Source organism: Peromyscus maniculatus, chromosome 18 (assembly GCF_049852395.1).
Source record: "Peromyscus maniculatus bairdii isolate BWxNUB_F1_BW_parent chromosome 18, HU_Pman_BW_mat_3.1, whole genome shotgun sequence".
In the NCBI taxonomy this organism is placed as follows: Eukaryota; Metazoa; Chordata; class Mammalia; order Rodentia; family Cricetidae; genus Peromyscus; species Peromyscus maniculatus.
In genome coordinates this window covers 42,218,618-42,245,196 of record NC_134869.1, presented here as the reverse complement: position 1 = coordinate 42,245,196, position 26,579 = coordinate 42,218,618, and the positions used below count along the sequence as shown (strand labels likewise).

At 50.4% G+C, this 26,579-nt stretch overlaps 2 protein-coding genes and 1 pseudogene across 5 annotated transcripts; 1 reads left to right on the top strand and 2 right to left on the bottom strand.

Moving 5' to 3' along the window:
* Positions 1–741: 741 nt before the first annotated feature.
* Il23a (interleukin 23 subunit alpha) lies at positions 742–26,531 on the bottom strand. Of its 3 annotated transcripts, none has more exons than XM_042263527.2 (7): positions 26,409–26,531; positions 4,177–7,784; positions 3,035–3,397; positions 2,427–2,933; positions 2,025–2,123; positions 1,623–1,769; positions 742–1,521 (listed from the first exon to the last, which is right to left on the bottom strand). In XM_042263527.2, the coding sequence occupies exons 4-7, from the start codon at positions 2,586–2,588 to the stop codon at positions 1,342–1,344; spliced, it is 588 nt and encodes a 195-aa protein (XP_042119461.2). In that variant the 5' UTR covers positions 2,589–2,933; positions 3,035–3,397; positions 4,177–7,784; positions 26,409–26,531; the 3' UTR covers positions 742–1,341. The 3 variants fall into 3 exon arrangements, with proteins under 3 accessions (XP_042119461.2, XP_076410124.1, XP_006987411.2); XM_076554009.1 differs by having other exon boundaries at positions 3,035–3,223; XM_006987349.4 differs by having other exon boundaries at positions 3,035–7,784.
* On the bottom strand, positions 3,994–4,091 carry LOC121823841 (U6 spliceosomal RNA; annotated as a pseudogene).
* Positions 9,342–25,414, top strand: Pan2 (poly(A) specific ribonuclease subunit PAN2). Of its 2 annotated transcripts, none has more exons than XM_006987348.4 (26): positions 9,342–9,816; positions 10,373–10,746; positions 12,878–13,047; positions 13,142–13,262; positions 13,416–13,493; positions 13,843–14,110; positions 14,964–15,306; positions 15,495–15,591; positions 16,815–16,934; positions 17,097–17,216; positions 17,470–17,598; positions 17,709–17,908; positions 18,009–18,142; positions 18,279–18,385; positions 18,514–18,612; positions 18,803–18,873; positions 18,975–19,119; positions 19,404–19,547; positions 19,670–19,729; positions 20,169–20,259; positions 21,634–21,791; positions 21,889–22,032; positions 22,156–22,335; positions 22,870–22,963; positions 24,150–24,347; positions 24,665–25,414. In XM_006987348.4, the coding sequence occupies exons 2-26, from the start codon at positions 10,465–10,467 to the stop codon at positions 24,697–24,699; spliced, it is 3,588 nt and encodes a 1,195-aa protein (XP_006987410.1). In that variant the 5' UTR covers positions 9,342–9,816; positions 10,373–10,464; the 3' UTR covers positions 24,700–25,414. The 2 variants fall into 2 exon arrangements, with proteins under 2 accessions (XP_006987410.1, XP_006987409.1); XM_006987347.4 differs by having other exon boundaries at positions 9,675–9,816; positions 18,006–18,142.
* Positions 26,532–26,579: the final 48 nt, after the last annotated feature.

Genomic DNA, 26,579 nt, shown 5'->3' with positions numbered 1-26,579 from the left:
GGATTTAGCTCAGTGGTAGAGTGCTTGCCTAGCAAGTGCAAGGCCCTGGGTTCGGTCCTCAGCTCTGAAAAAAAAAAAAAAAAAAAAAAAAAAAAAAAAAAAAAAAAAGACATTAAAAAAAAAAAAAAAAACACCACCAAAAACTTGAGGCAGGCGTGACAGCTCACAGTACCGAGGCAGGAAAACGGCCGTAAGTTCAAGACAGGCTAGCGTGAAACCCTACTTTAAAATGGAAGTCAGGAGAGTTGGAGAGAGAGTTTAGTAGGTAAAGCCCTTGCCAGGAAAGTGTGGAGACCAGAGGTTGGAGCTCCAACATCCACATAAATAATGGATGAGCATCATCGTTCCTCACCCGTCATCCCAGCACTTGGGAGGCAGAGCCAGGACTCCCAGAGCAAGCTGACTAGGGAGGGGAGTCTAATCAATCAGTTTGCTAAGTCTAGGTTCAAGTGAGAGCCCCTGACTCAATCAAGTGGACAGAGCTGGGTGAAGTGGCGCACGCCTTTAACCCCAGAATTGGGGAGAGAGACGCAGGCAGATCTCTGTCGAGTTCAAAGCCACCCAAAGGTACTCAACACAAAGCAATGTGTCCACTCAGAGCTCAGGACACTCTCAGACCTTTGATCACGGCCTGCCGGAGATGTTGGAGCAGAAGCAAGTTCCTGTTGTCGTTACTTGGTCATCTGTTTTATTTCTCATCTGTTTTCTTCCCCAACTGTGCTTAGAAATTAGACTCAGAGAGGCACATAAATAAATCTTTATTGGAAAAAATACATAATTCCTTATAAATATAATAAATAACAATCCTCTACACTGCTGTTACAAGGATAAATAATACCAAACTCTCCCCTCCCAGTTAATAAATATGCAAGTTTGTCACAGGTTAGCGTCACAAGTCGGTCCACGCTGGTCATTTGTTAGATCTCAGGGACTAAGCCAACCGGAGCTTCCATTTCCACCGTGAGCTGCACATTTCCCCCAGGCACTCAGAAAAGTATAACTTGCCCTTTTTCTTCTTTCTCATGCAGACACTGGCCAAAGCCTGGGCTTTTCTCAGTTTCTCTGATGTGTACCTCCACCCTCACCCCTTCCACCACGCGGCCGCCTGCCAGCTTCCGCGGCAAAGGGCATAACTTTATCCTTTGTCTCCATCTCCTTCCTCTAGAGAGCTACCTACTCGGGGCTGTTCTTTGTTTTTCTCTTTAATAAAATTGTCCTTGCCCCTCAAACAAAACAACACACAGTACTCACTAATGGACCAGTTAGCTCGTCGGCTTCTAGATGCCTGGGTTGATAAATTAATCTTATCATTGCTGAGCCTTGGGAACCCGGGCGCCATACTTAAGCTGATGGCATTAAGGGCTCAGTCAGGGTGGCTGCTCCGTGGGCAAAGACCCGGGCAGCTATGGCCACAAAGGCCTGAAGGCTTCGGAGGATCTTGGAGCGGAGGAGGGGTCGCTGCCACCGCTGGCTGGGCCTCAGGCTAGGCATCTGCTCGCTCTCCCAGTGGCGATCCTTTGGCTAAAAGGACACAAGACACAGTCAGAAAGGATTCTATTCTAAGCTCCCTGCCTCTGTCTTGGACACTGACCAGCCCCACCCTCCAAATCCCTGGTGCACACCTGGAGGAGTTGGCTGAGGCCCAGTAGGGAGGTATGAAGCTGGCCCACGGGGTCATCGGGGAGCAGAGAAGGCTCCCCTGTGAAGATGTCTGAGTCTAGCAGCTGCTTATAAAAAACCAGACCTTGGTGGATTCTTTGCAGGCAGAACTAGAGAAAGAAGAAAGCACATGAATGCTGTTTTCCAGTGTCCTGCCTTCCTGTCTTCTGCTTTTCTTTTCTTCTTTCTTTAGACAGCATCTCACTAGCTCGGACTATAGCCTTAAACTTGCTCCCTGTAGCTCAGGCTAGCTTCAAGCCCACAGCAGGTCTTGACCATCTCGGGCATGGCTGAGTGGTCAATTATGATGCCCAGCTCACTCCTCCTCCCCTCTCTGAGATGCACTAACATCACCCTGGTGATACCTGGCTGTTGTCCTTGAGTCCTTGGGGATCGCAACCATCCCCACACTGGATACGGGGGACATCATTTCTAGGCTCTTCGTCTTCTTCTCTTAGTGTATCCTGTAGTGGGGCCAAGGGAGGATGAGACAACGTAAGTGCTTTTGCATTCCAATGGATCCTTGGTCCATGACTCTCACAGAAGTCCCAGTCTTCTGTCCTCGTTCATTCCATGACGACCTTCGTCCCTCCAGATTCCACCCAGGGCCACAGCTCACATCAGACCTACCCTTAGAAGGCCTGGAAAGGTTTCTGGCCATGATGACCTTCGTCCCTCCAGATTCCACCCCGGGCCACAGCTCACATCAGACCTACCCTTAGAAGGCCTGGAAAGGTCTCTGCGTGGCACCGGGAGCTGACACTTACCGTGTGTCCCACTGGTGGGTGTGCACTCCAGGCCAGTGTGCAGAGATTCCGAGACAGCTGTTGGCATTGTGCCCAGTCGGGGCTGCTGCTCCTGGGCACAGCCAGGCCCTGAGCGGTCCAGGGCAGCAGCCACAGCAGCAGTATAGTTCTGCAATCCAGCATCTTGTTGCCTGCTTCTCAGATCCGGCCGGCTCCGTGATCTGCCCCAGGCCTTGTGAACTCTGCACCGGCCTCCTCTTGTTCTGACTCTTGTAGTCCGGTTTCTGAGCTGCTTCCTGTTTTCTTCCCTTTGTCTCGCAGTCTCTTTTTAAGGTCCCCGCACTCTAAGGCCCGCCCTTCGCACTGGCAGGTGACTCAGAGCAGGTGGGATTCCCCTCCCTGCATCATCTCCCTCCGTGGAGAGCCCAGGTATGCCTCCTCGGTTCCAGGGGAAATGAGTGGTGAGGCTGCTGTGGCTAGAGGCCTAGGATGGGACACATGTGTCACGCTCTCCAGGAACAGAGATGGCTGCAGAAGGGACGGGGAAGGAATGAACATTTAAATTAACACCGTCTCCAGTTCCTCCCTGTGTAATCCGATATTTTTGCCTCTCAAGGCTTTATTCTTACCTCATCCCACTCTGATTTTCTCACTTCCTCTTGCCTGAGGAAAAAAAACCAAAACGGCGTTCATTCATCTCCAAATCCCATGGCGAGCTCAGTTTGAAATGAAATTTGGTTGCTGTGTGACACCTTCTGTGTCAGAACGAGGCTTTTCTTTTCCTCCGTGGGAAATGGTGTTCTTTTCACTGGGTGGTCCTGGTTTGGGAGGCGACAGTAACCATGAAAATGCTTTGTGATCTGAGATGCTGTATAAGGGCAAGGTAAGAAATGGCTGCTTTCCTCACTGTGGAAAGGGCACTTTGGGGGTGATGATGCTGGCTAAGAACCGCTTGCTCTTCCATTCCACTTAGCCTAAGGTTGTCATGGGTTCTGTGGGGTTTAGGTAATGATTTTTCAGGGAACCAGTATAACCAAGGACTGGAAATCCAACTTAAACATTTCAGCCCCCTCCCCTGCTCCTACCATAGCTAGAAACGTGTAGCTAGAAGTTCTGGGTGGTTGACAGTGACAATGACCCTTGCTGCTCCTCCAGACCTATTGCATCCATGGGTAAAATCCACTGATGGCTGATTTCATCACCCTCCATGATGCAACCTCCAGGGAAGCAGCTGAGAGAGTGAGATTGGACGTGGGAGGAGAGGGTGGTCTGAAGCTGGGACTGCCCCAACCCCAGTGGAGGGTCCCAGGACAATTTGGACGTCAGAATGAGGCTGTAGATGACCACAGGGAAGGCTCTCGAAGCCTTCCTAAGCTAACTTTTCCTCTGAGAGACATGTTCTCAATGGGGGGGTCTCCCTTCCCTTAGGACTTTTTGTTTTTCCAGAAAGGGGTTTCTCTGTGTAGCCCTGGCTGTCCTGAAACTATCTGTAGATCAGGCTGGCCTCGAACTCAGATCTGCCTGCCTCTGCCTCCCGAGTGTTATGATTAAATGTACGTACTACCACTGCCTAAAGTCTATTTTTTTTTTAAATATAAAATGCTTTATGGATTTCCATGTCATCCTTGCACAGGGGCCATGCTAATCTCTGTATCCTTCCAATTTTAGTAATGTGCTGCTGAAGCAAGTACCCTTTGGGACTATTTTAAACTGTCCAGTGAAACTTTTGGTTCACATATCATTATTAGGATTCTGTGACGGATCTACCTACCTTTAGATGAAACATTTCCAGCATCTTAGAACTGGCTCAGTTTGGGGGGGGGAAATGGTTTGTCTACATGGGATCGGTAGAAATGGAGTAAGGGAATGGGAGGGGGATGCAGAGGGGAGTCCACTCTGTTTTGTGTAGTGTATCTTATACTTTTGCTACCTCTGCTCACCGTCCTGAGAGTCCTAAAAGATAGGAGGTGAAAGATGAAAAGAAAGGAAGTGGAGGTAGGATGAGACAGATGGGGTGAGTTGGAGGCACCGGGCTTCAGCCGTTTCACTTCCTGGTGCTTTGGCAGTGGAGTAGGAAGCAGGGTTGGTGGTGAGACCGTGGGGCTGTCTTGCAGCTGGACCATCGCCAGAGCTACCGCTGACCTAGAACTTCAAGGAGCCCTTGACGTCAGCTGGCCCTCAACCGCTATGCAAATCACGTTCAGAAGACACTCCTAGACAGGCCTTTCCAGCTGGGTGCTCAGACTCAAGTCCAGCTGAGGTTCCCCCAGGTGGTTAATGACGATGGCTAATAACGAAGGAAGGTTAACGTGTATTCAACTCTCACTTTATGACGTGTACCTGGTCTAAGCACTTTATTTGCATTAACCCAAGTCTTGCAATAAATCCTATGTAGTAAGTATTATATTACATACTGTGTAATATATGTATGTAATATATAGTGTGTAATATAATGGAGAGACTGAGGTATGGAGACAAGAAATTTAACAGAGACCACTGAACTAGGAAGTGGCTTAGCACTATGGTGACAGCAACCTGGCTTCAGATTCTACTATTAAAAGTTGTCGGGCTGCTGGGCGTGCACGCCTGTGAACTCGGGAGGCAGAGGCAGGCAGATCTCAGTGAGTTCGAGGCCAACCTGGTCTACAAAGTGAGTTCCAGGACAGTCAGAGCCTGTTACACAGAGAAACCCTATCTTGAAAAACAAAATCAAAACAAAACAAAATGTTGGGCCGGAGAGATAACTCAGGGGTTAAGAGCACTGGCTGCTCTTCCAGAGGACCCGGGTTCAATTCCCAGCACCCACATGGCAGCTCACAACTGTCTGTGACTCCAGTTCCAGAGGCTCTGACATCCTCATACAGACACACGTGCAGACAAAAACAAAAAACAAAAAAAAATTAATGTACATGAAATTTTTAAAAAATTCTTTAAAGTGTGTGTGTGTGTGTGTGTGTGTGTGTGTGTGTGTGTGCCTCAGTGTGATGTGGACATCAGAGGACAACTCTGTCCAGTCAGCTCTCTCCTTCCACCATTGTGTGGTTTCCAGGAACTGCACTCAGGTTGCCAGGCTTCGGCAGCTGGCACCTTTACCAGTGAGCCATCCTTCCCACCTGGCTTCATAGCCCCCCTATTTTTTTGTGGTTCTGAAGACTGAACCTACGGCCTCACATGTGCTAGGCAGTGCTCTGTCACTCATCGGATCCCCAGAACTTCTTTTGAGACAGGGTCTTACTAAAGTATGCAGTCTGACTTTGAACTCACTGTACTATTTATTGTTGGTTGTTTTTGGGGCCCTGCCACCCAGCTCCCAAATAAATCACACATGGAGGCTTATTATTACTTATGGACGTCCGGCCTTAGCTTGGCTTGTTTCTTGCCAGCTTTTCTTAACTTTAAATTATCCCATCTACCTGTGTATCTTACTTTCACTCTTACTCCATGGCTTGCTCTTTAGCTGGGTGGCCAGTCCCTGGAGTCCTCCTCCTTCTCTGGCTCCTTCCTTCTCCTAGATTTCTCCTTCTATTAATTCTTTCTGCCTGCCAGCCCCGCCTGTCCTTTCTCCTGCCTTGCTATTGGCCGTTCAGCTCTTTATTAGACCATCAGGTGTTTTAGACAGGAACAGTAACCCAGCTTCACATTGTTAAACAAACGCAACATTAAACAGAAGTAATACACCTTAAAATAATATTCTACAACACTATACTGAAATAAGTCTTCAACTATTTTTACTTTTTTGAGATAGAGTTTTATTATATAGCCTGGCTGGCCTAGAACTCACTGTGTAGACCAGGCTGGCTTTGAACTCAGAGATCTGCCTGCCTCTGCTGCCTCCTTTAGTGATAAAGGCATGAATACTACCACACCTGGTTCAGATCTTCAACTTTTGATTCTCCTAATTTACCCTTTAGTTGTAAGGATTATAGACCTACATCAGGCCTACCTCATAGTCTGCAGTTTAGTTTTTTTGTTTGTTTGTTTTTCTAGATAAGTTTTCTCTGTGTCACCCTGGCTGTCCTAGAACTCGGTAGACCAGGCTGATGCTGAACTCAAGAGATCTCTGCCTCCAGAGTTCTGGGATTAAAGGCCTGTGCAGCCATAGCCCGGCTTGTCTGGTTTTGAGAGTTTCTTTTTGCCCAGACTGGCTTCACATTTCTCTGTGCTGAGAATGTTCTTGAGCTCCTGGTCCTCCAGGTGCTGGGATTATAGACACACTCTACTGTGCTTGGCTACATTTTAAATTACTGCATCATTATACTGGATACTTCGAGGAAGCTCAAGCAGAAGTAGATCTTGATTCATAAAGTAGTTTCTTGTGTGGGATGTGGTGACACCCTTCGGTATATCCCCCAGTACCAGGAACGCTGAGACAGGAGGATCACAAGTTCAAGGCCAGTTTGGGTTACATAGTGAGAATTTAGCTAAACAAAACCAAATGTCACTGACTTATTCCAAGTACCTCAAGCTCCTTATCTCCCGTCGGGTCTGTGAGGCCTCTTTTCAATTACAAGAATCATGAGATCTCAATATAGAGATTTCTGTATAGGAACTGTTTAAGCCCAGCTTTGTGTGTGAAAATTTAAATCTAGGACCCATGAAGTGAGATCATTTGAGTTAGGTGTTTTCTATTTTGGTGCAGGATTCCTTGGAGTATGGGATACCCAAATGCCTACGTCCACCCTGTTACTGTTTGGTTTGGTTTTTTAGATAGAGTCTCATGTAGTCAGGCTGGCCTGGAATTCACTGTGCTGCAGAGGATGGCCTTGAACTCCTGATCAATATGCCTCCACCTCATGGTTCTTTCATGAAGTTCTACTTACTTGCTTTTATTGAGAGAAATCAGAGAGGAGAGAGAGAGAGAGAGAGAGAGAGAGAGAGAGAGAGAGAGAGAGAGAGAGAGGAGAGAGAGGAGAGAGCACACAAACATGGGTGTGGGTGAATGTGTGCTCACAGCAAGGGTGCATGTATGTGTGTGTGCACATGTGTGTGTGTTGTTGAACCTAGGGCTTCTTGTATGTGTGTATGCCAGGCAAGTGCTAAACTATTGAGCTACAGACTCAGCCCAGAGAAATGTTTTGTTTTTTGAAGATACTGTTATTAAACGCGGGGCTTTGTTCCTGCTAGGTGCATGCATGTGCTAAGCAGATATCTTAGCAGCTGAGCCATCTCCCTGCCCTGACTTTAATAAAGATAGTTAAATTTATTTCTTAGGTGTGCAGAAATGTATTTGTTATGTGTGTGCGCCACAGTTCAGGGGTGAAGACAACTGTGGGCGTCACTCTCCCTCCTCCATGTGGGTCCCTAAGGCCGGAGGGAACTCAGGTCCTCAAGTCGGCAGCAGGCACCTCACCGGCGTGCGGTCTTGCAGGCTTCCTTCACCTTTTTGAAAAGAAAGACATTTTTAATTTGGGTTTTTTTGGGGGGATGGGGGTAGGGAGAAGGGATTGTTTTTTGAGACAAGGTCTTGGCTGGCCTGGAACTTACTATGTAGATCAGGCTGGCCTTGAACTCACAGAGCTCCCTCTGTTGATGTCTCCTGAGTGTTGGGTTTGCCAACCCACCTAGCTTGGCTTTTTCTTTTCGTTTTCTTTCTTTCTTTTTTTTTTTTTAATACAATTTTTTCCCTGTTTTAAAATTTATTTATTTATTATGTGTACAGCATGTATGACTGCAGGCCAGAAGAGGGCACCAGATCTCATTACAGATGGTTGTGAGCTACCATGTGGGTGCTGGGAATTGAACTCAGGACCTCTGGAAGAGCAGTCAGTGCTCTTAACTGCTGAGCAGTCTCTCCAGGCCCCTTTTTCTTTTTTTTTAAAACAGGGTCTCATGCAGCCTTGACTAGCCTGGAACTTACTATGTAGCAGAAGCTTGAACCCCTGATCCCCCTGCCTCCATCTCTGGATTACTGTCTTAACAAGTACGCCCCCCCCACTAGTCCATGGCCCAAGAAATGTTTTAAAAGTTTATTCTTTGTGAGGGATTGCTTCCACGGGTATCCCCCAATTTGGCCTTTATACTGTTTGTTTAAAGAGGGATTCACTGTGCAGCCTTAGCTGGCCTGATCCTTGCTATGTAGCCTAGGCTGGCCTGGAATCTGTGGGTCCTCTTGCCTCTGCCTTAAGAATGCGGGGGGTTGCAGGTGTGGACCATGAGCTGTGCGTGGCCTTTAAAAACAGTAGCTGCACAGTGCTGGCGCACGCTTTTAGTCCCAGCACTCAGGAGGCAGAGGCAGGCGGATCTCTGTGAGTTTGAGGCCAGCCTGGTCTACAGAGCGAGTTCCAGGACAGCCAGAGCTGTTACACAGAGAAACCCTTGGAAAAGGAAAAAAAAAAAAAAGTAATGACAGCTGAGTTTGAGTGTCCTAAGAGACCAGGGACCAATTCCAAAGCAGTTCAAGTCCACAGCTAGGTCCCCCATCTGCTGGACATGATGACATCCTCCCTCCCACAGCGGTAGGGGCGGTAGGCTCCGAGTTGGAGGCTAAGGGTCGCTTAGAATGACTGTCCCGGTTGACTCAGCTTGCTGTCGCTCTCCCTCCGGGGGCCGATGTCTAACTCCGCAATCTGGGGGAATTTGACAGCCTGGGAGTCTCGTTTCTTGGGAAAATTATGGGGCCCTCTGGGGACGACACGGACAGGGCTGGGAATTTCAGATGGATGCCTTTGACAACACAGAAAAGGTGGCCGCTCGGGCCGGGCTACAAGCCGGGCTCCCGCTTCCTTTTTCTTCCGCAGGTCTAGAAGTCAGAGGAAATGCCGGTGAGTTTCGGGGTTCGGGGTCGGCGGGGCGGAGGACGGGGCCAGGGCGCGCAGGGAACACCCGGCGGGCGAGTCCCAGCGCTGCGCCGCCGGCTCCCCTTCGGCGGGCTTCCACCCGGGGGCCGTAACCGCTCGGTTTCCACGTCTAAAGATAACCTCGTTGCACACAGGCGTTAACAGCGGCGGCATCACTTTCCCCGGGGCCCGCGCCCGACCCAGTTTGTCCCCCGCGGCGTCCCGTAACCCCGCGTCGGCGGCGCGGCCGCGTCACACGCCTCCGCGGGAGCGGCTTGCACCTGGCTCCTCCTGATTGGCTGAGCCCCGCCCCGCGTCCCAGGCCCCTGCTGATTGGCAGCGAGGACTGCCAATCCGCCGAGCCCCGCCCGCCCCCGTCCCCCCAGGCCCCTGCCGATTGGCAGCGAGGACTGCCAATCTGCCGAGCCCCGCCCGGCCCCGCCGACCCCCTGCTGATTGGCAGCGAGGACTGCCAATCCGCCGCCCGCCTCGGTTGAGCTGGAGGCGCGGGGGCGGCGGCGTGGGGGCGGAAGTGGGGTTTCCCGCGGAGCCGACGGCGCCGTCTCTCCTCCCCCTCCCTCCCCTACTCGTTTGAATTCCACGCGCTCCAAAATACCCGCCATGGAGAAATCTTGGTAATGACCCGCTCCCCGCGAGCAGCGTCCCAGGAGCGCGGCTGACCTCCGCCCTCCCCCGTCCCCGTCCCGTCCCGTCCCGTCCCCGCCGCTGGGGGAGGATCCTGGGTAGCCAGCGTCTCGGGCTCGCCCGGAGGACTCTGGGTAGCCGCCCGTTCTCCCTGGCTCCCCCTCCCCACCGCACCCCACCCACCCCCCGCCCCGTTTGCGGGTAGCCGGCCGGCCGTGCTCCCCACCCCGCTGGAGGGCGCTGGGAAGCCGACGACGTGCCCTGCTCCCTCGGCTGCCCGACCCCTGCCCTCTCCCCAGCCCGATCTAGGAAAGCAGGCGTCCGCCTAGGCCGCCCTGCCCGACTCCAGCCCCTGCCATGCCCGCTCCCCGCACCTCTCGGTGCATGAGGAAAGGGAAGTCGAGACGCAGGCCGTGTGGTGGGGTGGTAGGGGACCGGGAGCGTTCGCGGGTGCCGCGGGTAGCACGCAGTTCTCCCGCTCCGCAGCTCCGAAGACTCCTCCAGGGCGCAGCCTGCCCCTGACGGCGCCGCCTCTTTGCCTTGCAGGCCCTTCTAGGCAACCCCCCCCCCCCCCGGGGCTGTCCTGGTGGCCAGGCCCGGTGTGACTCGGGTCTGACCCTCGGCCGCCCGCCACCGTCATGAACTTTGAGGGTCTCGATCCTGGACTGGCCGAGTTTTCCCCAGCCATGCACTCGACCCTGGACCCGGTCCTGGATGCCCACCTGAACCCAAATCTGCTGCAGAATGTGGAGCTGGACCCAGAGGGGGTGGCCTTGGAGGCCCTCCCCGTCCAGGAGTCAGTGCACATAATGGAAGGTGTCTACTCGGAGTTGCACAGCGTGGTGGCCGAAGTGGGAGTGCCCGTGTCCGTCTCCCACTTTGACCTACATGAGGAGATGCTGTGGGTGGGGAGCCATGGGGTAAGAACTGGACCCCTTCCTGAAGGCCTGTGCCCAGGGACAGCTCTTGGCAGGGAGTCAAAACTGAGGCGAAGGGATGAGAGTTCGCTGGATCTCTTAAAACAAGAGGAAGGGAGTGGAGAAAGAGTTGGGGAAGCCAGGCTCCAGACATTAATTACATATTTGGTCTCATAAGGCATCATCCCACTTTGCCAGTTTACCCATCTCTCTATCTAGTCCGGGCTGACCGGAACTCAGCAATTCTCCTGCGTCAGCCTCCCAAGTGCTGAGTTTATGTGTGTGTGCCACTGTAACTTCTTGTTTATTGTTTTTTAAAGACAGGGTCTCCTGTATCCCAGTCTGACCTTGAATTTTATGTGTAACCAAGGATGACCTTGAATTTCTGATCCTCCTGCCTCTGTCTCCTGATAGAGTACTGGGGTTCCTGTGGTACTGGGCATAAAACCTGGTGCTTCATGTGCAGTCGGCTGGCATTCTACCCACTGAGCTACATGCCCAATCCTGTTTTTGTTTTCAAGACAGGGTTTTGCTGTGTATCCTAGGCTGGCCTTAATTTCTAATCCTACCTTCATTTCCAGCTGCCTTGATAACCCCCCCCCCCCAAAAAAAAAAAGAAGAGACTTGAAATGGGATTCAAGGTAGGCACGTTGCCTGTAATCTCAACACTTGAGAAACCAAGGCAGAGTGCTGTAAGGCCCGGGCCACCTAGTGCTGTGTGGCAAGAACCTATCTCAAAGTAAAAAAGGCTGGGGATGTATCTTAGCCGAGTACTTGCCTAGCATATGTGAGCCCTTAGGTTTGATTCCTAGTGTTGAATAAAACAAAACTCAAGCACAAATGTAATTAGAGCAAATGAGATTACCTAGGGAGACAAAGCAAGAACACGATAGACATGTCACATAATCCAAAGGGGAGGCAGAGGCAGGACACCCAGGGCTGCATAGGAGACCCGGTCTGTAACAATAGCAGCAAAGAGGAGGCCCACATACAGAGTCAGAAAATGGAGTCAGAGAAATCAATAGTGAGTGATGTGACAGAGAGAGCGGAGGTGTGTTTCACATTCTTTGTGTTCTGGCCTATGACTCTGACTCAGTATGGATTTCTTATATGCTGTAGAGATCAAGATTTAACCAAACTAGGACTCTAGAAGCAGGAGGGTCTCTGGGTTTGAGGCCAGCTTGCTCTATATAGCAAATTCCAGAACAGCCAAGGCTACCTAGAGAGACCCTGTCTCAAAAAGCAACAACAAAAAGATTTAGCCAGGAAGCCTGTTCTAACCTCAGCACTCCAAAGACTTAGGCAGGGGGTCAGTGTGACTTTGAGGGCGTCCTGGTCCACACAGCAAGTGCCAAGCCACCCTGTGCTGTACGAGACCCTGTGGTTTTTTTTTTTTTTTTTTTTTTTTGAGACAGGGTTTCTCTGTGTAGTTTTGGTCCCTTTCCTGGATCTCGCTCTGTAGCCCAGGCTGGCCTCAAACTCACAGAGATCCACCTGCCTCTGCTTCCCGAGTGCTGAGATTAAAGGTGTGTGCCATCATTGCCTAGGGACCATTTTTTTTTTTTTAAAGCAAAAACAAAAACAAAAAAACCCCTAAGACTTGACTGTGGAACAAGTGACCAGTGGAGGATCAGCTCATGTCACTAGCCTTCTGAAGAAACAAATCTCTAATTACCTGGATTACCCATGCATCAAGGTCATTGTGAGAATAAAATGAGGGTTTATCTAAGTATTTTGTGCTGTGTAACAAAAATGGCTCTGGTTGGTAAGACCATTTGTCCTCTTCCAGAGGATCTGGGTTCAAGTCCCAGCACCCACATGGCAGCTCACAATTGTAACACAATTGTCCAGTTCCAGGGGATCCGCTGCCCTCTTCCAGCCTCTCTGGGATGCACACACACACATACACAAATAAAAATAATACAAACATCTTTAGAAAGTAGTTTGTGGTGCATTAACATGAGGTATTATAATCATTGCTTTTATCACTAAGACTTGTGGTTCTTAGCCTTATGCCTCAGTTGCCCCTAGACAGAAAGGACCAGCGGGAAAAGAGATCCGAGCAGTGCTCAATCCTTTCTGTATCGAGGAGGATGCTCCCTCCACTCAGGCCTGCTGTTTTCATCCGTCCTAGGGCCATGCCACTTCATTTTTTGGTCCAGCCTTGGAGCGGTACTCATCCTTTCAGGTCAACGGCAGTGATGACATTCGGCAAATCCAGAGCCTGGAAAACGGCATCCTTTTCCTCACCAAGAACAACCTCAAGTACATGGCCCGAGGGGGGCTCATTATATTTGACTATTTGTAAGTGACCTTTCAGCTGGGCTGGGAGAGGGGAGACTCTAGGAAGATAGGATTGGCAGCTGGAGAGCCCAGCCTCTTGGCCCTTCTCCCACAGGCTGGATGAGTGTGAGGATATGCACAGTCTCCTGCTGACTGACAGCAGCACCCTGCTCATTGGTGGGCTGCAGAGCCACATACTGGAGATCGACCTGAACACTGTCCAGGAGACTCAAAAGGTCCCAACCCGGGTTGAGCCCAGGAAAAACCCATGTGGGACCTGAGGTCATGGCGAGGGTGTGCTTGGGCTGGAAATGTGTTGGTGTGACTTCTCTGTTCCTTAGCCTGTGGGGAGAATCATCTCACTGGTGTTCTTGCTTCTCTCTCTCCAGTATGCAGTGGAGACACCCGGAGTCGCCATCATGAGGCAGACAAACCGATTCTTCTTCTGTGGCCACACATCTGGCAAGGTAACTGGACTCCATGTCTCCTCCACCATGGGCCCTGCTTCACTAGATACTGGGGTCTGCTCTTCCTAGTTGGATTCAAGATGAGGGATGTGAGGGATGGCATTACTTCCTGCATGAGATGATCTTGAATTCTGACATTTTCTACAGCTCGAGATGCCTTGGGGGCAAAAGGATAAAGGAATTCTTTGGGGCATCCCTTCTGTCTCTTGGCCCTTCTCTCTGCCTTTCTTTGCTCCGTCAGTATCCTAGAACCTTTGTCCTCTCTGGCAGGGCTCTCACAGGATTAATTAGGTGGTAAGGTCTCCTCCCTGTCACAGAGGTGGCAGGTAACAATTTTTCTCTTCTTCAGGTTTCCCTGCGAGACCTCCGTAGTTTTAAAGTGGAGCATGAATTTGATGCCTTCTCAGGGAGTCTGTCAGATTTTGATGTTCATGGTAACCTGCTGGCTGCCTGTGGCTTCTCTAGCCGCCTCACTGGCCTGGCCTGTGACCGTTTCCTCAAGGTGTATGACTTACGCATGATGCGTGCCATCACGCCACTTCAAGTACACGTGGATCCTGCCTTTTTGCGTTTCATCCCCACATACACTTCCCGTCTTGCTATCATCTCCCAGTCGGGTAGGAAGAGGGTCGGTACTGGGTAGGGTGGGTCAGTGAGCTGAGTAGCTCAGTAGGAGTGACCCCAGATACCTTTTTGCTGGGGTTAGACATGGCCATCCACCAGACTCCCAGGGTTTCACTTAGGTTCAGTTTACGCAAATTCAAACCATGCCTGGGCTACAGAAGGAATCGAAGGCCTTCTGGGGTAGCACAGTGATACCCTATCTTGAAAAAGAAAAATGCGGCAGGCTGGGGCTGTAGCTGACTGACAGAATGGTTGCCCACAAGGCGCTAGGCCCTGGCATCAGTCTCCTGTACCACAAACACGTAAATAAAAACAAAGACGGAGACTGAGAATGTTGACTGCTCTGGTAGAGGGTCAGAGTTGAGTTCCCAGCACTTCCAGCAGGAGGTTTCAGTGGGTCTGACGCCCTCTTCTTCAGGCACCTGCACTCTGGTCTGTCCTACACACAGACACAATAAACACGTAGTTAAAAAATGTCTTAGCTAGGCCTGATGGCGCACGCCTTTCATCCCAGCACACAGGAGGCACAGGCAGGTGGATCTCTGAGTTTGAGGCCAGCCTGGGCTACAGAGTGAGATCCAGGACAGCCAGGGCTACACAGAGAAACCCTGTCTTAGAGGAAAAAAAAATTCTTAAAAAACTAAAGTAAATAACATAAGAATTGCCCTTTGCTAGGTAGTAAAGCGTCTGTGATTTATGAGAACTTGAGGAGGCATTCTCTTTGTCTCTAGGCATGGATTGCTGTGTCTAGCTCACCTGATACTAGGAGAGGGTAAAAGGGTATAAAAGGGTCCCCACCCACTTCACTTCCCATGGCTCACTGGTCCGTTTCCTTTTCCTTTCTAGGTCAGTGCCAGTTTTGTGAACCCACAGGCCTGGCCAACCCAGCCGACATCTTCCATGTGAATCCCGTGGGACCCCTGCTGATGACGTTTGATGTGTCAGCCAGCAAGCAGGCCCTGGCCTTTGGGGACTCTGAGGGCTGTGTGCACCTCTGGACAGACTCCCCAGAGCCCACCTTCAACCCCTACTCCCGAGAGACTGAGTTTGCCCTGCCCTGTCTTGTGGACTCACTGCCGCCTCTGGACTGGAGCCAGGACCTGCTGCCCCTCTCCCTTATTCCCGTCCCTCTCACCACTGACACGCTGCTCTCCGACTGGCCCGCTGCCAACTCCGCTCCCGCCCCCAGGTTGTACCTCACTGCTGGGTCGAGGGGAGGGGGGCGCCCAAGCTACCAGAAGCTTCTGTTAGCCGGGTTATTCTTCCCTGCTGTGGTGATTGTTGTCCACCTGAAATGCTTTCCCCTTCTGAACCCGTGGGCTGGGAATGCATGGGGGCTGTCGTGAGTTCAAGTCCCGGAACTGCCCTGGGTTACAGGCGAGCACCACCCGTGGACGCGGAGATCCTTCGAACCATGAAGAAGGTGGGCTTCATTGGCTACGCACCTAACCCTCGCACCAGGCTGCGCAATCAGGTGTGTGCAGAGGGCCTGCTGTGTCCCCGCAGCTTACACCAGTCTTTGTTTTTAGATAGTGAAGGTTTGGGCTGTGTGCGGAACTCAAGGAGCTGTGCTTGTTGAGTTATGTCTGAGACAGGGATGGTCCGGTGTTGTCCCTTAGGAAGGTTATTTGGTTGAAGGTAAGACATTATTTGTATCTTGTTGTTAAATGCCAAAAGCATGTCATAAGCGTCCTGTGCCAGAGCCTCTCAGAGGGAAGCTGCTATCAGGCTGGAGCAGTTAAGAGCAGCATAGTGAAATATTGGGTATGGAGGATGAAGAAATGTTGAAGACAGCAAAACTGTTACAGACGCTCAGGAACATTTATAAATGGTGGTGTTTTAACATTACAACATGTATGCCAATTTTATAAACTCTAAAATTAATTTTTAAAAATTTGTTATTGTATGTGTATGGGTGTGTGTGTGAGTGTGTGTGTGTGTGTGTGTGTGAGAAGAGTGTAGGCATGCATGTGTCACAAGCACACGGGGAGACTTATGAATTGGTTCTCCATCCACCGTGAGATCTGGGGATTGAACTGGGGTCATCAGGTTTACTCTGCCCCGGTTTTATAATCTTTTACTAGAAGACGTGTTACTTTTCTAAGGCAAACCAAAGGTGTATCTCTCGGTGTTCTCTTGGTTGGCAGAACGTTAGTGGAAGAGCTTTATATGTTTGTAGTAGATGAAAGCAAACTAGGTGGCAGACTTGTGGGTTTTTTAAATCATGAACCACATACAAATTAAACTTAATTGCATTTTGTTAATCAATGTGAATATATTTCTGTAACCATAGTTACGTTGAAAAATCGAAAGAAAAAAAAGGAATTAAGTGGGCACCAGGTGAGGTGGCACCAGGTGAGGTGGCATGCACCCTGGGTGGCTGGACATATCGAGGGTTTTTTTTGGCTACATACTGAATTTGAGGCCAGCCTTAGCTACATGAGACCCTGTCTCAAAATAAATAGTAAATAAAAACAGGTATGGTGGCACATGCCTTTAATTCCAGCACTTAGGCAGAGGCAGGAGTTCTAAGCTAGCCTGATCTATATACTGAATTCCAGGCCAACCAGGGCTACATAGTGAGACCCTGTCTCAAAACAAACAGAAGACAGCAACAGAAAGGAAAAAGAAAAGAGGAAGCCAAAGCTGCTTAAGACATCCAACAGTGTTCTTCTTTTTTCAAAAAACAAACCCTAGATTCCCTATCGACTGAAGGAGTCGGACAGTGAATTTGACAACTTCAGCCAAGTCACGGAGTCACCAATAGGGCGAGAAGAAGAGCCACATCTCCACATGGTTTCTAAGAAGTACCGAAAGGTGCTGGGGGACACTGAGTCAGGGTCTTGTGGGATGTGGGGGGGAAGGGAACCATATGGAAAACAACTGAGTCTCATCAAGGAGCCTTCCTCCACAACTCTAGACCCGGGGGAGGCTCTAGAAAAGGATCTCCCTCATTCTGCTCAAACTGTTCTGCCTTAGGTAACCATCAAATACTCCAAGCTAGGGCTGGAAGACTTTGACTTCAAACACTACAATAAGACACTGTTTGCTGGATTAGAGCCCCACATCCCCAATGCCTACTGTAACTGCATGATCCAGGTAAGGCTGGGCCCTCCTGAGCTGACCATGCTTCCGCCTCTCCACTCCCACTGCGCCTTGGTCCTGCTCTGCTCTGTCTCGGCTCTCAGCCAAGCCCACTCTGCCTTGGCCTCATCTGTGTGCCCTGCACCTTCACGTCTCCTCTGTGAGCTCCATTGCTTCAGAGGAGTCATGCTTTATTCCAGTGGCTCACAGACCACCCCTCTTTCCCTCCCCCGGCTCCCCACACCAGCTCTCCTGCTCTTCCCTCCAGGTGCTCTATTTCTTGGAGCCTGTTCGCTGTCTAATCCAGAACCACCTTTGCCAGAAGGAGTTCTGCCTGGCATGTGAGCTTGGCTTCCTCTTCCATATGCTGGACCTCTCCCGAGGTGATCCTTGTCAGGTCAGTCCTTCGAGACCCGGGGAAACTTAAAGGGCAAGGGACAGAAGACGGATAGTTGAAAAGGCCATTGCTGTGCAAACAACATGAAAGAGAAAATCACCCTCTTCCAGGGCAGTAATTTCCTTCGAGCATTCCGTACTATTCCTGAGGCCTCAGCACTGGGTCTCATCCTGGCCGATTCAGATGAGGCTTCAGGCAAGGGCAGTCTGGCCAGGCTCATCCAGAGGTGGAATCGCTTCATTCTTACTCAGCTGCATCAGGATATGCAGGAGCCGGAAGTACCCCAGGCTTATCGAGCTGTTGGAGGCAGGTATGGAGCCCGACAGGAATAAAGCCACCACGGCGGTCCCTCGGGGTCTGCAGGGTCTTCTGACACTCGGGGTACATATGCTGTCCTCCACCGCCAGCAGTTTCTGCTCGTCGGGGGCCTCCGTCATCGGGCAGCTCTTCAGCTGTGAGATGGAGAACTGCAGCCTCTGCCGCTGTGGCAGTGAGACCGTGCGAGCCTCGTCCACTCTGCTCTTCACGCTCTCCTACCCTGAGGGTAGCGTCTGTGGTAGACCTGCGCTGGGTTGGGAAGGCTCCTCACGTAACCTCGTAACACCCCAGGGAGTGTGGGGGCCTGTGGGAGGCCGTGGGTAGAGGGGGAGCTCGGAGTGAAGTGTCCAGTTTCTCCTCAGATAAAACCGGGAAGAACTATGACTTCGCTCAGGTGCTGAAGCGAAGCATCTGCCTGGAGCAGAACACACAGGCCTGGTGTGACAACTGTGAGAAATACCAGCCCACAGTGAGTGCCCGAGGGTGGCGGCAGTGCTGCCTTCCCGGGGCTGCAGGAGTGGGAAGACTCCAGTTTTACCGACCCTGTCTGGGTTTCTTTCCTTGTACACCCTGTAATTTCTTATTTCTTTCTCTCAGATTCAGACCCGCAATATCCGACATCTGCCAGATATTCTTGTCATTAATTGTGAAGTGAATAGCTCAAAAGAGGCTGATTTCTGGAGATTACAAGCCGAGGTAATGATTGGAAACAGGCCTCAGACTCAGAGACCCGCCTGCCTCTGCCTCCTGAGTGCTGGGATTAAAGGCGTGCGCCGCCACTACCAACCAGCTGGAAGCAGGACTTTCTTTTATTTTTATTCCTTGTTTTACTTCTACATATGATTATATTCTTAGGAATTTTGATTTTTTTTCCCTATATGTTCAGGTTGCCTTCAAAATAGCGGTAAAGAAATTTGGTGGGGAAATTAAGAACAAGGAGTTTACTTTGGCTGACAGGTAGGTACCATCTTAGAGTTGTCAAGTGATGGAACTACTTGGTGATTCCTGTCACTGGCTAGACATCTTGAGAGCACTTTTCTAATTCTTCCGTCTAACAGGAAGGAACCAAGGAGTCCAGAGGGCTCACTGTGCCCCTCCATGGAGGAGCTGAAGAATGTCTGGCTTCCGTTTTCCCTCCGCATGATGATGACCAAGAGCAGAGGGCTGGACGTTTGCAGCTGGACTGATGAGGATGAGATGCAGGTTGTTGAAAAAACGGGAAGAGGAGGGAGTGAGGGGTGAAGGCAGGGTCGAAGGTGAGGCGGGCAGGGCAAGGGGGCCGTGCAAAGGATGAAAGGTTATCACCAGTTGTGGGGTCTCCAGAAGAGCTCAGCCTAGGGGTGGGCAGTCACAGATGGGCTAAGATGCAGGTAACCTACCCTGGCTCCCCATTCCCAGGACTCCCTGCCCTCTGCCCTTTCTCCTCATCCCCCATCCCAAACCCCAGTCCTTAAACTTAGCTTAGCAGCCTGGGTACCCCCTCACAGTGGGGTCCGGCCAGGGCAGAGGAGGAGCATGGTGTCTATGTGTATGACCTGATGGCCACTGTGGTACACATCCTGGACTCACGAACAGGAGGCAGCTTGGTGGCTCACATCAAAGTTGGCGAGACCTACCACCAGCGCAAGGAGGTGAGTCAGGTGGGCCGAGGGAAGAGCATTCCTGGGGAGAGGGCTGAGTGCAGTCCCAGATCTGTCCCTAGCAAGTAGACCAGCTATCCCTTTGACATCAGCCTGCCTCTTTATCTGCACAGGGCGTGACTCACCAGCAGTGGTATCTTTTCAATGACTTCCTTATTGAACCTATTGATAAGGTAAATCAAAACATTTCTGTTGCCCCTTTCATTCTTTTGGGGAGAGGGTGCTGCTGCATGAGTCAGGTTGTTCTCCAGTTCACCATGTTTCTGCTGTGGCCTCTAGAGTACAGGGATTACAGGTGTGACTACAGCTCCGCCCCCTTTTATCTACCTGTCTTTGTTAGTGTCCTTAGCCTCAGGTCCCTAATGAGTGCCTGGAAGGTTCATGATGGAAGGAGAGAGGCTTTGGGAAAGAATGGCATCAGAAGAGTTAGCACCTGGGTGCTGGCCTCTGTCTGACTTGAGAAAAAGGAATGAGATACATGGTTAGGATAGGACACAAGTGTTTTTTCCTTTTTAGCGTGTGAGGCAGTGCTGGGGGTTAAACCAAGAGACTTGTGCAGGGTAGCGAACACGACCACGGAGATGCCCTCCAGCCTGTGTTCTCCTCCTCTAGTACGAAGCTGTGCAGTTCGACATGAACTGGAAAGTACCGGCTATCCTGTATTACGTCAAAAGGAACCTCAATTCCAGATACAACCTGAACAGTAAGTGATGTGGGCAGCCAAAGGCTTAGGCAGTCTAAGTTGGACTTCAGGAGAAAACCTAGGGCATATTTTTGTAGTATTGAGGATTGGTAACTAGTGTTAATACTTCCAGGCATACTCAAGAAATTCCTGCTGATCAGATCTTAAGTTTAGAAGCTGGCTGGAGAAGCTGTAATTCATGCCTGCAACACTGCCCTCAAATGGCTGTGGCAGGCCAGGCGGTGGTGGTGCACGCCTTTAATCCCAGCACTCGGGAGGCAGAGCCAGGCAGATCTCTGTGAGTTCGAGGCCAGCCTGGGCTACCGAGGGAGATCCAGGACAGGCACCAAAACTATACAGAGAAAGAAACCCTGTCTTGAAAAAAAAAAAAAAACCTGTGGCAGGAGGATTGACATGAGTTCAAGGACGACCTGGACTGCATCGTCAGCCTGGGCTACAGAGTGAGAACCATTTGAAAAGACAAAACAAATTAACTAGTTAATTTTGAAGCTGGAAATTCTGAAGGTGGAGTAAGGAAGGATGGAGGAAGCTTTATAAAAACGGCTTAGGTTATGATTTTGATTCTAAACGTCCTTGTCCCTTTTGGGGTAGTTTGAATGAGAATGGCCCCCACGGAATATCCTTCTCAAATGCCATTCATTACAGTGTTTATCTATTGTTACTGGTGTGTAGAGGCCAAGGGACAACTTGGAGGCCTCAGTTCTCCCCTTCCAGGTTTATGTGGATTCCAGACACCAAACTCATGTTGTCAGACTTGCGAAGGGAGTGCTCTACCCACTGCTCTTGCCAGCCGGCCCCATGCCAGCTGTTATCCTCAGCGGTCTCTCCTCTTAGCGGGTCGCGCTCCCTCAGAAGTACCAGTTCGGTACCTTTAAACAGGAGTTTCTCTGTAGCTTTGTTTTTCTGGATTTTGTAAGCTAAGGTCCAAAGTAAAAATCTTACTCCCTCTTTTCCCCCATTTCTATCTTTCTTGGCCTACTTCTTGGTAATTTTCTGATTTGATCTGCTGTATTATAGCAGACAATGGTATAGTCTCTTGAAATTTTTTTCTTACATTTTAATTTACTGTGTGTGTGTGCGCGCGCGTGCATCAGTATGTATAACACACAGCATGAAGGGGGGGACATCAGAGGAGTTTGGGAGAGTTGTCCTTTCCTTTCTCCATGTGGATTCTGGGGATCAACCTCGGGTGGTTAGACTTGGCAGTGGGTGTGTTTACCTGCTGAGCCATCTTGCCAGCCCAGATACACTCCTTTTACCCAGTTTCTTTGGTTATCAAGAGATCACAACATGGACCGATGGCCTGTGGGCAGCCGTGGTGGGGTCTCCCCTAGTCCTTTCCCCAGCCTGGTCTTCTCTGCATTCTCCTTTCAGTCAAGAACCCGATTGAGGCCAATGTGCTGCTGGCAGAAGCCTCACTGGCCCGGAAGCAGCGGAAAACACACACTACCTTCATCCCCCTGATGTTGAATGAGATGCCACAGGTCGGGGACCTGGTGGGCCTCGATGCCGAGTTTGTCACTCTGAACGAGGTACCACAGCCAAAAGGACGGGGCCGAGGGACAGAACCCTGCGGAGATGGGGAATTCTGAGTGTTCTCTGGTGTCCATACCGACTCTTGTGACATAGGAAGAAGCAGAGTTACGCAGTGATGGTACCAAGTCCACCATTAAACCAAGCCAGATGTCAGTAGCAAGGATCACCTGTGTTCGGGGCCAAGGGCCTAATGAGGGTATCCCCTTCATTGATGACTACATCTCTACTCAGGAGCAGGTATGAAGGGGCCACCGGAGCCAAGTCTGTGCTTGCATAGACTGTCTGAGAACCCTGGGGAGAGTGGCAAGAAGAGACCGACCTTCTCATGCCCTAGTCATTTGTCTTTCTCTCTGTCCCTAGGTAGTAGATTACTTGACTCAGTACTCGGGGATAAAGCCAGGAGACCTTGATGCCAAAATTTCCTCCAAGCACCTCACGACTCTCAAGTCTACCTACTTAAAGCTTCGTTTTCTCATTGACATTGGAGTGAAGTTTGTGGGTCATGGTCTGCAGAAGGACTTCCGGGTCATCAACCTCATGGTTCGGATGGGGTTTATTTAGGAGTGTTGTTGTTGTTGTTTGTTTTGTCTTTTGTTTGTTTTGACACAGGGTCTCACTGTGTAGCTGTGGCTGCCCTGTAACTAGTTATGTAGAGCAGGCTGGCTTTGAACTCAGAGATCCACCTGCCTTCTCCTGAGTGTTGGGATTAAAGGCGTGGGCCACCATGCCTGGCATTTTTTTCTTCTTTAATATACAGCCTTCTTTCCACCCAGCCTGTTCCTACTACCAAAATTACATTTATTTAGTGTGTGTGTACTCATGCACACCTGAGTGTTGCATGTTTAGAGGTGAGAAGACAACTTGTGGAAGTGGGATCTCTCTCCGTCATGTTGGTCCTGGGGACTGAACCCCGGTTGTCAGGCGTGGTGACAGTGCCTTTTCCTGCTGAGCCATCTTGCTGGCCTAGGAGTTACTTTGAGAGTGGGTTTCTCAGTGTATATATTTTGTCTTAAGAGAATGGAGATTATGGGTCATCATCTATCTTGAGTGTTTTGCTCTTTTGATCCCTGCCAGGTGCCCAAGGACCAAGTTCTCGACACAGTCTACCTGTTCCACATGCCCCGAAAACGGATGATTTCCCTACGGTTTCTGGCCTGGTACTTTCTAGGTGAGCCGCTCGAGCTTGTGTGCCCTGTGGTACTGATGAAGAGAAGGGGACGGTCGGGGCAGGGCGTCCAGCTCAGGTAGGAGAAGCTTTGTCCACGCTTGGCCCCAGTACCACAGGAGACTGGACACGGCGTACATGCCTGCCTGCAGCCATAACTCAGGAGGGAGGCACAGAAGAAACATAAGTTCAGTGTTGGTCTCAGCTACAGATAATGAGTTCGAGGCCAGCCTGGGCTGCAGAACAAGCATAAGGAGGCTAATGCTTTCAGCTGTATAGTCATATACTGTCAACAAGGGCTGGAGAGATGGCTCAGAGGCTAAGAGCACTGGCTGCTCTCCCAGAGGTCCTGAGTTCAATTCCCAGCACCCACGTGGTGGCTCACAGCCATCTACAATGAGATCTGGTGCCCTTTAGATAGAACACTCATGTGTAAAAAATTAAAAAAAAAAAAGTTATGACAGGCAATGTGGAGCACACCTTTAATTCCAGCACTCAGAAGACAGAGGCAGGGAATCTCTGAGTTGGAGGCCAGCCTGGTCTAGGAGTTCCAGGACAGCCAGGACTGTTATATAGAGAAACTCTGTCTCAAAAAAACAAAGCAACAATAACAAGACAGAAACAAAAACTACAAGAGGAACAGAATAGGACACATTCTGGAGGAAAGAGTAGTTAATGGTTTCTCAGCTGGAATTGCATGGTTTTTCTGCTAATGGTTTGGGTTAGCTCCTGTCAGTACTTGAGGTGTTTTCTGGAGCTGCAGAGGTGGCTCAGTGGTTAAGAGGCACCTGTTGCTCTTGCAGAGGACCCTGGTTCAGTTCCCAGCACCCACATGGCGGCTCAGACCCATCTGTAACTCCAGGTCCAGGGTCTGTCACAATCTCCATGGTCCTCATGCACACCTGCACACCCCTAGAGCACATAAACACACGCAGGCAAACATCAGTTACACATAAAATAATTTAAAAAAAAAAGATGTTTTGTGGGAGACTGGGGATCTGCATGGGAGTAGGGGGAACTTCCTGAGTGTCAGGATGGAAAGGGGGTACCTCCTTGGTGAGTAGGGGAACTTCCTGAGTGTCAGGATGGAAATGGGGTACCTCCTTGGTGAGTAGGGGGACTTCCTGAGTGTCAGGATGGAAATGGGGTACCTCCTTGGTGAGTTCCTTAAGAACTGTATTTACACCAGACCTGAAGATTCAAGGCGAGACCCATGACAGTATTGAGGATGCCCGTACAGCGCTTCAACTCTACCGGAAGTATCTGGAGCTGAGCAAGAATGGCACTGAGCCTGAGTCCTTCCACAAGGTGCTCAAGGGTCTTTATGAGAAGGGCCGGAAGATGGACTGGAAGGTGCCTGAGCCTGAAAACCAGACAAGTCCCAAGAGTAAGGCTGGGGTGCGGCCAGGGAAACTGGGCTGGGTAGGTTTTGATGGCACATACAGAGACTGTACACCACCACCTTAGGAAACAGCACGCCTGCCTTTTCTCATGACGCTCCTGACAGGCTACAAGTCACCTAGTTTTTCTACCAATGTGATGGGCTTTATCTTTAAGTTATCCATTAGTCTAAAGCTGCTTGCCCCGTCCTAAAATGGCTGAGGAAGATCCATGCCATGCCCTCCTTTTCCATGTTCTGTCTTCATCGGAAGCGTCTCAGTGCCTTCCCTACTCTCCCTTTGTCTCACGGTTTTGTCTTGACAGACACGGCTGTCTTCCCCCCAGTGCTGGCACTGTGACCTGTGACCTGCCCTTGCCGTTCATGTCCTGTGACCCCGACCTGAGAGACGACTTCTCCACCGGCTCTACCCTGTCTGCTTCCAGACCCGGATCTGCTCAGGGCCTGCAGATGGTGCTGTTCACAGAACTGGAAAGCAGCAAAGTTGTTGCAAATGTTCTAGAAGCCAGATCCCCTCTTTATCCTCTGCAGACAGTGGGCCAGAAGTAAAGCCCAAACTGACCCAGGAGGGGAGTAATTGCTTGTTTTAGTTTTTCGAGACAGGGTTTCTCTGTAGCTTTTGGAGCCTGTCTTAGAACTCGTTCTGTAGACCAGGCTGCCCTCGAACTCACAGAGATCCGCCTGCCTCTGCCTCCTGAAAAGTGTGTGCCACCAGTAATTGGTATTCTTGATAAACATCCTGGGTGATTGATATCTAAACAAAAAGCTCCTAAAGTCAGAACTCTCAGTTCCCAGCCAGCTAGAGAACTGAAGTCCTGGACAGTGAGGGTACAAGAGATCCAGATAGCTCAAGCCCGGCTTGAGAGGTGGTAGCTGGACAGATGGACCAGCATGTCACACGGTGCAGAGGAAGCTGAGCCACGGCCTCACTCCTGATGCCAGCTCACAAGTATCTGTCTTCCATACATTCTATCTTGAGTTGTGTTTTATTTTTTTTAATTTGCTTAAAACAGCATGTTTTATAAAAATAAAAATATTTTTATCTCATTAGAAAACTGCTAGTGTGGGGTTCCTGTCTTCTGCCTCCCCTCTTGGAACAAAGGGAAAATGAACATTGTGTTCAGATCCACACTTAGAAAGGAAGGGGTGCTGCTGGTGGCGGCGGCGGCGGTGGTAGTGCACGCCTTTAATCCCAACACTTGGGGAGCAGAGGCAGGCGGATCTGTGTGAGTTCAAGGCCAGCCTGGTCTACAAAGCTACGCAGAGAAACCCTGTCTCAAAAAACCCCCAAAAAAAAAAAAAAAAAAAAAAAAAGAAAGAAAGAAAGAAAGAAAAAAAGAAAGAAAAGAAAAAAAGAAATGAAGGTTAGATTCTGGAGTCCAAAATGGGTGGATACAAGAGGAATATTATTTCCCCTAGACAGTGTTGGGTCTTTGCTGTAGTTACCTGGCACCCTAAACTCATAAAAAGACCACAAATCCCAGTTTGTCTTGCAGACCTGTGGAGCCGGGCTTGGTGTCTGCCTGTTACCCTAACAGTTCCTACCAGCCTGGGATGGGGAGTTGAGTTCAAGGCCATCCTGGGCTGCACAGCAAGACCCTGCCTCAAAGAACCTAGACTAGTACCAACGATGTGCTGGGAATTCAGAGGGGACTTGCCCTAGGAAATTCAGTCTGAGAGCTGATAGTGAACTTAACGTAGCGGTCCCTCCGCCATCCTCAGAGGATAACTTACAGGACACTCCAAGAAGGCCTGAAAAGGCTGATAACACCGAAAGTGATTTTCCCCGTGCATACCCAATCACGACAATCTATTAATTAGGCACAAGAGGAAACTAACAACTTAAAAAAAAACCTGTAGCTACTGCCCAAGCTCGGTACAGCAGTGCTTCCTGGGAAATGTAGTTTCCTGTGGCATGAAATCCTTATGTATTGAAACCTAGGTTTCTCTTCCTCTATTGCATCTACTCGGAAGTCCCAGCCCGCCTGGACCGTGCATTATCCCGGGCCCCACTGGAGCTTGGCCCTCACTTTCGGCGAGGATAGATACCTTTGTTCTTTGGGTGGTCACGTGAACGGACTCGCCACGCAAGTCTGGGTCCTCACACCTTCCAAGGGGTCCTCGCTGCCTGCCCCTGAGTCGCTCCTAAACTGCCTGTTCGCGCGAGAGCTTGGAGGGGCGGGCTTCGGATCGGCGTGGAAGGGGCGCGCATGGCACCGC